Source organism: Saccostrea echinata, unplaced genomic scaffold (genome assembly GCF_033153115.1).
Source record: "Saccostrea echinata isolate AGI-Se365-2 ecotype Australia unplaced genomic scaffold, CSIRO_AGI_Sech_v1 ptg000041l, whole genome shotgun sequence".
NCBI classification, from domain to species: Eukaryota; Metazoa; Mollusca; class Bivalvia; order Ostreida; family Ostreidae; genus Saccostrea; species Saccostrea echinata.
The window spans coordinates 737,234-750,121 of NW_026889790.1; the positions used below are offsets into that span (position 1 = coordinate 737,234).

The window sequence follows — 12,888 nt, forward strand, 5'->3', positions numbered from 1 at the left end:
CTTCATGGCTAAGGTTTTATATTTAGCAAAGACAGGCTTCTAGTAATCTACAAAATAATAGAAAATCAGTAATTAAATCGTATTTTACATTTACACTGTAAATTCTAGTCAGCATATTTATCCTTTTTTTAAAGGATTATATTTAATATATTATCTTGTATGTTGATACATTAAAGTTACATGCTGGCATAAGTATCGGGAATGTTAACATAATCAAAAATATAAAAATTCAAAAATTTATTTACAAAAATATAGGGTAAATAAATACGATTTTTCCACATAAGCTGATACTCATTCGAAATTCAGTTCTTATTCCACTTGACCAATATGCTGATCTTTAAACCAGAGTAATTATCTAAAAATATGTTCTGTGTAAATCACTCGCCAGTGATTAAATCAATGATACACATGCACGAGCACAAAATAAATAAATTACTTAGTATTTCAATAAAAATATATAAATGTTTATATTCTTTTTAAATACGACATCTCTTTATCCAGAATAGCTCATTCTTATATTGTATACAAGTACAATTGAATCCCTTAGTTTAATTATTTACAGAAAGCTATCCAAATGAAAAACCCATGAAAGTCATAAGAAAAATAGGATTTTTTTCATTCATGTTTTTTAAAGATTATTTTTCCCCTATTTATGCTATGGTACATATATTAATGAAAATTTTAGATAATTATTAATCAAGTGTGTGTTTTTGCATCAATCATTTTTAAAATTCGAAATATTCTTTTTATCTTCTTGAAAACTTAGTATGTACATGTAATATTCATTGAATAAACATACTTTTTTCACTCTCAATTTAATTACGAATTATAACACTTTTTGTTCTGGTTTTTACCCAGAGTGGGTGAGGCGAATATGCCTTACCGTATACAAACACTTGCGTCAATAAATTTCCTCTTTATATGTAATATGAGAATTCATAAAATGGTCGTTTAACATCTATTTGATGATTAAAGATTTCAAGGCGATATGGGTGAAAAATTAAACAGAGGAAGACGCAACAGATTGAGTAGACAACGCAATCATAAAGAATCACCGGCAGATGCTGATTGTGTGGCTATGGTGTGGGCAGCTAAAACCTAACACCTTTGTCAATATAATACGATTAAACAAGAATTATCAAACAACATCAACAACTGAAGACCAATTTATCAGTCCAGCCTTTGGTTTAAGATCACATTCTTTCATACTTATCCATCAATATTTTTCTTCAAATTTTGAACACCTTTGAAGAGACTATGATTTATACGATGTGTCACTTAAGGACACATACTACGATGAAAAAAAAAAATCAAATGTTGATATATATTGTTGAACTTATTTTTGGTTGTAATTGACTTATATCAAATCCTTAGAATATTAAAAAAAATGAAAACTTTCTATGATGTTCAAAATTCTTACTTTTTTTCTATCGTCCTTAATCTATAAAATATTTTATCGCTTTAACGACATTTTTGAGAATTTTGAATGAAAAAATGAAACAATGCGACTAACTTACTTATGTAAAAATAAATTAAGTTATTTTCACAAATTTTTGGAAACAATTATATGATCTGTCCTTCATACATTTACAGTAAATCTTTTTTTTATTATCTAATAAAATAAAATTTTCAACATACTAGTATGTTATTATTTTTACAGAAAAGAATGATGATCAAAGAAATTTTTTAGAAGAAAACTTAACGAACATCCAATTCTCCACAAAGAGAAGTATCTTGAAATTTAAATTTCCTTTCAAATAGAAAAAAAAGCTTTGAAACAAATATAAATTAAAAGGCCTCTTGACAAGACAATGTTCATAAATCAACTTTCCTAAATGCAGCCTTCACTGCTCATTCTACATTTATTTATACATAAAACTGTGATGCAGGCCAACATAAAGAATGATCCATACAAGAACAATAATTGCTCACTACTGTTATGTAGAAATGTCTGCATGTTATATTGAAGTATTGTGAATTCATTTGTCTTCTAAAATTGATTATTCAAATGATTATTTTTCACATTTCATCAAAACATAGTTAACATCTGTTGCAGCCCATCCTAATATAATATATGTACAGGTGCTAAGATCTGAACAAACTTAGCATATCATTATGGATATTAGTATATTGATTTAACCCCTGTTTTACAATATTATATTTTTAAGAGTTTACCTCTTGTCACACTGCTTACAAAGAAAGGATACATGAACTCTTTATTGAGACTTTAAAACCTTAGTATGGTCCTATTCTTTCCCCCAGACTACGATTCAAACAAATTATACATTAATTATAAGTAAGAAATTGAACTATACTTTACAGTATCTATACTCAATGTATATATAGAAAAACTACATACCCTATTCCATATCACATCCTGTATCAGCCCGATATAACCAGAGGGCTGATATTGGCCGAGGGCTGCTACAGGATGTAATATGAAGATAACGAACAGTATTCAATATCGAAAGTGGACCTCAAAAATTTAGAGGTGGGATCAGGTGTAATGGAGGAGTGAGTATCCCTGCCGACCGATCACACCCGCCGTGTGCTCCTTGTCATAAACGAAAAAAAACCCCGGAAAAATCTGCAGATAGTTCAGTGTATAAATAATGGCCTAACAATTAGTATGAAAAACATCAGTCAGCTTTTGACTCAATGATAGATTATATGTGCTGACAAGGTCATTGTATCGACCATAAAACTTGCGAATTGATGACTTCAAACGAGACTGTTGATATCCTTGTTTCATCAACTTGTTTGTCAATAGCTTGTCTCGTTTTAGAAATTGTTCATACGTAGAGCATGCTCTTGCGTATCTAATCAACTGAGAGACATAAACCCCACATGCAGGTGATAAGGGTATATTGCTACATAAGTAAGAAAAGTTGACGATTGAAAAGTTGAAGTCATCACGTTTATCATAAAGTTTTGTTGTTAGGTTACCATTAACGTCTTTTCTAGTAAATTATTTAAATATGACACAGATGTGTCAGACTCTGTGGTATCTTTTATTTCAAGCTCACTGGGATATGTCGAGTCAACTATGAATGATAGTAACTATTGTTAATTGATGTGAAATGGGAATGGGTATGTTCATTACATACATCGTAATATCTACTTGATGAAATACAATAATCACCGATAAGCTTCATACATCAAATAACAGTAATTTGAAATTAGAAATAACCTTTTTTACAGAGATTGTGAACAAAAAATAGATGTATTATCACAAGTACGTTTTAAAGGTTTAATCTACATGGGGTGTGATGTATATCCGTATCATCTCTGCAGATGTTCTACCTAGTCTCTTTACTCCTCACCAAAATATTAAGAGCAGTGAAGAAGAAATTGCAGGAGTACTGTACAACAACATATTTGAGAAGTTGTGTTAATCAGATGTGGATACTCAAAAAACTCAAAGGAACTTTAAGAAAATTTGAAAAACCCGAATTTCTACCAAAATCACTAGCATCAAAACGTTCGATACTTCATACAACCATTTCCCACGATAAGTTAAAGTCCATGCTTTTTGACATCATAGACAACTGCTAGTTTTTCAATAAAAATGGAACTCGTAAATTTAATACCTTGTCATCAATCATCTGCAAATTATTTTTTGTTAAATAACATTCTGATTTACATACAAGTACTCCGAAGTTGATACGGTAAAACTTGTCTAATCCGGATACCACTGGTTCCATAGAAACTTTGCGGATTAGACAACATATTAAACAAAGGAAATTACTGAAAAGGACTTAAAGTTTACATCGTATTAGGCAAGATTTTGGATTATACAACATCCAGATTAAACAAGTTTCACTGTATTTAAAAGATGCTTGAGTTTCTGATTGACAATGTGTAGTTTTTGGAGATCAAGTGTTCCAACAATATGTTGGATATCCATGGGTCCTATTTACGCTGCGTAATTTGCAGACCTATTATTCAAGATCTTTCTGCATGAAAAGAAGTCTCTTTCTATGGTCTTCTGTTCAACATTTTAAATATATCGATGACATTTATCAATTAATAATATTCATTTTCATTCCTATGTTTATTCGACATATACCTTTAGCTTGAAATAAAAGACACTGCATAGTCTGACACACCCTTTTCATATTTGGATATTTCACTAAAGAAAGGCAATACAGTAATTTCTAAAAAGAGGCAAGCTATTGACACATAAGTTGAGGATACAAGGATATCAACAGTCTCGCTTAAAGTCAATATTTCGCACATTCTATGGTGGATACAATGACCTTGTTAGCAAATACAATCTATTGTTAAGTCGAATGTTGACTCATGCTTTTCATATAAATTGTTAGGCCATTATTTCACACGGAATTGCGAGCGTTTTTTTTCCATTTGCTCGATCATGACAAGGAACACACGGCTGGTGTGACCTGTCGACAGGGGATTTTTACTCTTCCTTGGCACTTGATCCCACCTCTGATTTTTTAGAGGTCCGTGTTTGCCATGCTCATAATGTCTTTTGTTCCGATGGAGTTTTGAGATTGATTACTGTTCGTGATCTTTTTATTTTCATCCTGATCAGAGGATCCGAATTAGCTCTGGAAGCAGATACGGCTATTGTGACGCATAATCAAAATAAAAACTTTATTTATTTCTAAGTAGTGATAAAATTGCAGTCTACAGCCATATCTCCACTAATTATAAGTTATCTCCCATTCGACCAGATCGTAACATTTCTTAGGAAAGAAAACTTGAATCTTTTTTACTTGTGAGACGTGACAAATCTGGTGAAATTTATTAGAGGGTTCTAGGTAGAGGACGAAAAAATGTGACAAACCACAGTGTTATACAAGAGAGCCGGAGAAGTGGACGTTCGCTGGATATTCTTATATCATAAATAATAATAGAATCCTTTCAGTCGGAATTTAATCGCTTTGATGAGTGAATTAAACAACATCAGTCGATCTAATTGTTTTCATTCAACATACTATGAGATAAACGTAATTTCTTGTATCTTTTGATTCATCTCCTTATACATGTCAATCTCTAATTCATTTACGATAAGAAAGCAATACTTTAGCATGTTACGTATATATTCAATTCAAAATATGTTTCAATTATAAAGTGCATGCAAATAATGTAAAAATTAAGTTTTATACACGTATTTATATTTCGGAAAACACAGTCTTAACAGTGAAATTTCTTAAGTAAGAATAAAATAATAACGAATCTTGCCTTGGAATTAACCGTATTAAAAATATAATCTAATTAAGGACAACATACCTGTGGATATGAGCTAAGGAAAACAAAAAAAACAACAGCAGCAGACTTTAACGGTGCAGTGTAGTGATAAGAAATATATTGAGTGTTATCGTGCCGCGATAGGTAACCAGACCTCACGTTTATGTTAGACAGAAATCAATCCAGTGATAGGGTATTCACAGGAATATCAAGGTACCTGCATAATCACCGATTTCACAGCATATTTGCATACTTTTGCAAGAGATCTTTAAACATTGCACTAAGTCTCCAAATATAGAAATAACAATATTCTTTTTAATTGAATAATTTTTTATTAAAATAAATGTATTTCCCAGATCCTGCGCTATAACATATAAAATATATATTAATATATGCTAGGACTTCAAAAATGTGAAAAAATCAAGGAAGATGACAGGGTTTGCTAAACGAGTTTGTTTCATTTTATCATTGAAATATATAATATCCTTTGTACTCGGTGAATATTGTACTTCGAGGTTGGCTAAATCATCGTATCGACTGATAAAAAAACAGCAATATACAGTCAAATTAATTCACATTTTAAAGATAATTCCTTTAGAAACATGTAAAATAAATAATTTCCTGTTTGTTCATTACTCCCAGATCATACAATGGTATATGAGGTAACAACAGGTATCTGACACACAAAACATAGTATGAATGATCCAACATTGAAACACTTAATAACGATATCATTTATAGGTGTGGGTACTAGGATGTTCACACTGAAAATTTAAGCTAATTTTGGATTAAAAACATTGAAAATTTTGAAGAAGAGACCGTTAGTTCTCCCTCCTCCCGAATCCACTCTTCTAAGTTTATTTTTGCAAAAAATCAACTCTGCTCTATAGTTCCCGACTTTATCAAAACTGAAAACTGAAACCATCATATTTTGATTAAACAGATTTTGCAATTTTTCATGTAATGAGGATATGAAATTAATTCAAATTCTAGTAATCAAAAGTTCTTATTATAAATAACTTACAAAATGTAATTCCCTTTAATCCGTTTCAGGTCAGGCGACATGTTCCTCAATAATATAAAATTTTTCCTAAGAATTTGTCATTGAAGTATTGCAACTTTAACAAGTTTCCTCACAAAAAAATTGAGATACCTAACCAGGCATTTGTGCAAAATACCAGATGATGGTGTTTCCTACATAATCCTATTGGAAATCTCTTAAATTGTTATCACAATTTTTGTTGTATGTATTTTTTAATACGTTTTCAAAAAAAAAAAAGTTTAAAAATCACAAGATAATGATAATTATGAAAAATTTTCTATATATTATAAAGAGATACAAAACAGATATTCGAGGAAGGTGTAGTCTGACCTAATTTAAGTTCATACAAATAAACAATATCATAATTATTTGAAAATAAACTCAATAATTTTATACATATGCATATTCGCTAAAATTTATCTTTGATAGCTTACTTGGCACGAAGTAGTTTAATATAAAGTAAACAAGACGTATTTGTAAAACCTGATGCCTATGACAGCCAATGGCGAAGTTAAAGTTTCTCAAATGCAAGCCAAACTCCAAAGCTAATATCAAGAGATCAAAAATGTGATACCAAAAGAAAGGCCTCTTCACAAGAAATACACCTGTGAAATGTGAAAGCCTTTGCGCAACCATTCAGAAGTTATGGTCGTTAAAGTTTTTGAAAAGAAGCTGAAACTCCATGGTTAAGGTAAAAAAATATTCATATCCAAGGAAAGGTCTGTCTTGTCACAAGGACTACACATGTGAAGTAGGAAAGCTCTAGCACCAGGCATTCAACAGTTATGGCTTAGGTCAAAGTTATTCATAGGTAAGGTAAACTCCAAGGTCAAGATCAAAAATTAAAGTTGTTAAAACGTTAGAAAGGTATTGTCACAAGAAATACACATGTGAAATATGAAAGCACTAGCATCAACCGTTCAAAAGGTATAGCCAAAGTTAAAGTTTTTCAAAAGTAGGTCAAACTCAAGAGTCGAGATCCAAAAATCAAAATTATTGATACCCAAGGGAAGATCACATGTTTGGTATAAAAGCTTCTCAATAAGCGTTCAAAAGTAATGGCCAAGGTTAAAACTTGGAAAATTTTTGCAAAAGTGGGTCAAACGTCAAGGTCAAGAGGTCAAATATGCTGGTATCAAAAGAAAGACCTTTTTTTTTTTTTTTTTTTTTTTTTTTTTAAAGAAATACACATGTGAAATATGAAAGCCCTTCCTCTTTCCAATCAAAAGTTATAGCCAAGGTTAAATTTTTTTGCGGACAAAGAGACATACAGACAGAGCAAAAACTATACGCCCCCAAATCTTTGATTATAGGGGCTTAAAAATCTGATTAACAACATGTCATAGACTAACAAAGGTAAACAGATTAAAGATACGATCTGTAAAATTAACGATCTTTGTAACAGCTGCCTCTCATGTAATTACGGTCAAATTAATAAAATGAAGTGCATAAACTAGATAAAATATTAAATGTCAAGAAAAATATGTATGTATCTTTATATCCTGAAGGAAAATGTTTTTAATCATCGCTCTGTTGTAAATATACAACATATGTTAAAAGAGGGAAGACACTTGGATCTTGTTCTAGATACTTATATAAGGATTGTCCCAGAAAAACCGCCAAGATTTTCAATATTTTTGTTTCACTAATATTATTAACTTTAAAATTGAAATTTTCAATGAATTGAGATAGAAAATTTGCAATCATCGAGAATAAACCCAACTCCAAGTATGACGTCCAGCTACTGAGTTTTCTTTTCGTTCGTCATATGTGCTTGTTTATCAAACGCCTCTTTCGCCGAATTCGTTTCCATCTCTATTCCAGTATGAACAGGAGTCAAATCACGCTCAACAAAGTAATGGATGATAATTTGGTGTGCTGCATTATCGCCCGATGTCGCCAAGTTTTGACAATCCTTATATTTTGGCATTAAAATGTCAATTTAATTAATTTTTACACATAAGTATTTAACATCATAGAGTTATTATGGTTGTATGGATGTATATTTTGTCACATTACATTTCTGTACAACATATGGTAATATAGAAAATATCGCTGGCAATGCTATTTTTTGAAAGTAAAAAAATTGTGATGCGCCGACCACCGATTTCAAGCACACTTTAAATGCTGGTTCTACACGCATATAAAATTTCAACCATATAATATTTGGTCAAAATGACAAAAATTTCAATTCCGTACAATGAAAAAAGAAACAAACTTTTGGTCTGGTATTTTCTGAAATATTAAAAAAGTTAGCGTTTTTCTGGGACAACCCTCGTACTTAATGTAGTTGTAATGACCCTATATTGTCAGACTGCTTTTGATGCATTGTTCCAATATGTTAATCTCATAAACTCTAGTCAAACTGACCGTATCTAGTTATTAATTAAAAGGACAATTATCTATCAGCTGACGAGTATGAGATTAATTAATTAAATGGCAACATTTGGTCGCTTATTTATAAATGACCACTATCAAGTCCTCCTCAGCATTATGTTCTGTGATTTCGCTATAAAAGTAAGTACAAGCTATATTGGTCATTTGTACTTATAATGCAATTATGAATAAAATTCACTGTGGCGTCATTTTTAATAATATACACATTTCTTAAAAAACATTCTCCTTCAATGATACTGAATCGTCAGATTAACTGCAGGAGTGACTTACTTTGAATATTTTCAATATAACACCTTTCTGATCAAAAAAGTTGATTCCTTATACGACCATACAAAAAATGGGAATGCAATTATATAGAACTAAAATGTAAGCATAAGTATACCTACCAAGTTTTTATTATCTGGTGTAAAATTCAAAACATATCTAATTCAACACTTGAATTAATCAAATATTTTTAAATCATCATAATTACAATATTCATGTTTATTTATTTATTTGTATGTTGTTTAACGTCCCTCTCGAGAACTTTTCACTCATATGGAGACGCCACCACTTGCCGGTGGAGAGCTGCAAATTTTGTCCAATTTTTGTCCCAGCACCTACTGCGACACGGGACCTCGGTTTATACGGTCTCATCCGAAGGACCGGTCTTCAAATCCCACAGTGGGATTCGAACCCGCGACGTAAGGATCAACTTCTTACTTCGCGACTATAGAGCAGACGCTCTATCCACTGCGCCACGCGGGCGACTACAATATTCATAAATATATTTTACAAGACTCCAGCTATTCTTACGATGAGTGCCTTTAGTGCAACAGACGTAGTGCATTAAGACTATGTCACTGATGTGTTCAACCAAAACGATTTTGGCTTTAATACTGTCAATAATTGGTAATGAAATAAGAATATAATAAATGACTAATAATATCATGATAATATATGTATACTACAAATCTTTCTTTCAAAAAAAAAAAAACCAAAAATAAAAAACAAAAAAAAAACAACTAAAACAATCGAAAAGTTCGTAAAATATATACATGTATACATGAATTAAACGCACTACTCTTTAAACAGGAACGTTAACTTTAATGATCTTTATAAGATCAAGAATCGTATGATTTTGTGCTCAGTCTTACTACTCTTTAATCATTAATGTTATCTTTAATGATCTATTTTAGATGAAGAATCATATGCTTTTGTTCTCAGTCGTTCTTGCTTTCCTCATCTTAGGTATGTTTGTTTGTTTTTCTTGATTGTCAAATTTTTTATTTAATAGTTGTCATTGAATTAAACATTTACCAGATAAAAAAAGAATGTAATACGCAGGATTTTTTTTAATACTTTCTATTTTTAACTACGGTCATAATTATTAGAGCAATGAATTCAACATCATAAGTCATATGAAAAATATATAATTTGAATGACATGAATGAAATCATAGAGGCAGTCTCTGGCCGTCGACATTGTCAAACATACGACATTAACCGACAGAATTCAAGGATCCGTACTTGGAAGGATGCAAAGAGAGCTTGTGAAAGGAAACGCATGTCCCTGTTGAAGATTGACCATTTTGAGGAAGATGTCTTTCTTCAAAAATTTCTACAAAGAGAAAATCGTAAGCACAAACAATCATATACAGCTGATGACAAGCATTGTCAAAACAATCAAATTGATAAAGATCCTCTCTAATTGATACTTAACAACACCTGAACAAAAAAGAAAATATACTGAGTTAAAAGACGAACTTATTTTCCAAAATATGTACGTATAAATTCTAATATTTTGTAAACATTTTAGGTAATATTTCATACTGTGGTTTGAATGTTATGTGTTATTCAATAAAAATTCTTTTGAAAAGGTATTTGAAACCACTATGTAAATTAGAAAGATTTACCTTATTACAATTATAATCATAATGTAAATTAGGCAGATTTATTTTATCACAATTATAAACATGATGTAAATTAGGAAGATTTACCTTATTACAATTATAATCATAATGTAAATTAGAAAGATTTACTTTATTACAATTACATACATAATGTAAATTAGGCAGATTTATTTTATCACAATTATAAACATGATGTAAATTAGGAAGACTTACTTCATTACAATTATAAACATGATGTAAATTAGGCAGATTTACGTTATGATAATTTATATATAAATCATAATAAGGGGAGTACTCTTGCTTTTGCAGCTGGATTCGATGCCGACGGATGGTTCATTGGAGGAGAATATCGTAGAGGTGAATGGAGATGGACCGATGGGTCCAGTATGACCTACCAGAATTTCCCCGGGTCCGACAATGCTTTTATGGCCCGCTCCCAAGATGTCACAAACTACGCTTTTATTATGAAGAGAGGTTACCAGTGGGGTTACGTTTCTCCTTTTGGGACCCAGAGAATGGGGTACATATGTGAAAGTACAAGATGTTGAGCTTAAATAAATTAGATTCAGAGTTACATGCATTTTTCTTTTGCCATAGAATGTTATATTTGCTTTAAATTGCCAATCTTTTGGAACCATTATATGAAAGAGACCGATCCTTTCGTATATTGATGTCAATGAAGTAAATATCGACCTTGATCCTGCATGAAGGTCATCTCTCAAGGAATAGACCTTTGCTTGGTGTGTTCGGGATATAATAAATACAAACTTCAGGTCTTGAACCAACGACATTGTCCGAAGAACACTTTTTTTTTTTAAAAAGTCCCGTCATATCAGTAACTTGCCATGGATTTACATGTTCTAAATAATCAAATTCCCACTCACAGACACATGCCATTTCCTGTTTGTCAGGCACTTACTAATAGGAAGTTCTGTATTTACGCGAATGTAGTTTTTACAAAAAAGGTTGGTCTCAGAAAAAATCACAGCGTATTCGTATAGAGAAAACAAATACTAGTAGTTATTTTTATGTTAAAAATTTAAATTCTGAAATCACGAATCTAACGTCAACTGCATATGGAAATTAGAAATAATTCATCTCGATAAAATACGCTAATTAAATTTTTAATCTTAGGTTCTGAGCACAAATTGCAATTAGTTCAATGTGATTAAATATTCTCTAAATACATATATCAAACACCGCACATCAAAATAATACATTTCGATGTCTTTATTTTATGTCTTTATAATTATCACGGAACTTTATCTATCATTATTAAAAAATAAATCGCAGAAAATGTCTGATACTATTTGTAATACAAATCACTATGTCTATCATCAAATAACAGATATTGTTTGGAAATTTTACAGTCAATTCATAAAATAGTTTTCGTCACTTAACATATATTTCCTAATATATATTACACAAGCAAATAATCATATTTTGAAGTCTAGAATATATATATATATATATATATATATATATATATATATATATATATATATATATATATATATATATATATATATAAAATGTCGTTAATGATTAAAAAAAATATCAAAACGGCGAATTGATTTACAAGCTTTGAACGAGTTATTGTGTGTTATAATTTTTAAAACAATGCCTGATAAAATACACATCAGACGTCAGGAGTGCAACGAAGTAAGAAAAACTAGGATAATTCAAAATCATATTTTATGTAAGAAAACTTGTTTATCAAGATTCTTTTTTGGCTTAGATTTAAAGAATTGACTTAAATAGACAAAAGTAATTTTTTTGGAATTCAAATGCTGGTACTACACGCCTATAAAATTTCAAACTTAAAAAGGTTAGCTTTTTTTCTGGGACAACCTTCCTACTACAAATTTTGTAGTGACCCTACATTGTCAGACTGCTTTGATGTCTTGTTCCAATATGTTAATCCCATAAACTCTAGTCAAACGACCGGTTCTAGTTATTAATTATAAGGACAATTATCTAATCAGCTGACGAGTATGTGATTAATTAATTAAGTGGCAACATTTGGTCGCTTATTTATAAATGACCACTATCAAGTCTTCCTTAGCATAGTGTTCTGTGATTTCGCCACAAAAGTATAAGCTATATAAGAATTATCACATGAATTTAAAACAGGAGGCAGACATGAAACTGTCCACAAATCTTCTTTTGTTATTTGGATTAATATATGCAATTATGAATAAGATTCACTGTCGGGTAATATTTTAGGTGACTGTACTCATTTCTTAAAAAAACATTTTCCTTCAATAATACTGAATTCTCATATTAGCTGCAAGAGTAACTTGTTTAGAATATTTTTAAAATAACATCTTTCTGATTTAAAAAG

The 12,888-nt window shown here is 30.6% G+C and overlaps 1 protein-coding gene across 1 annotated transcript; it reads left to right on the top strand.

Moving 5' to 3' along the window:
- Nucleotides 1–10,078: 10,078 nt before the first annotated feature.
- LOC133200831 (snaclec jerdonibitin subunit alpha-like) lies at nt 10,079–11,092 on the top strand. The gene is made up of 2 exons (XM_061336646.1): nt 10,079–10,268; nt 10,854–11,092. Exons 1-2 carry the CDS (start codon nt 10,079–10,081, stop codon nt 11,090–11,092), a joined length of 429 nt encoding a protein of 142 aa, XP_061192630.1.
- The last annotated feature ends 1,796 nt before the right edge of the window (nt 11,093–12,888 follow it).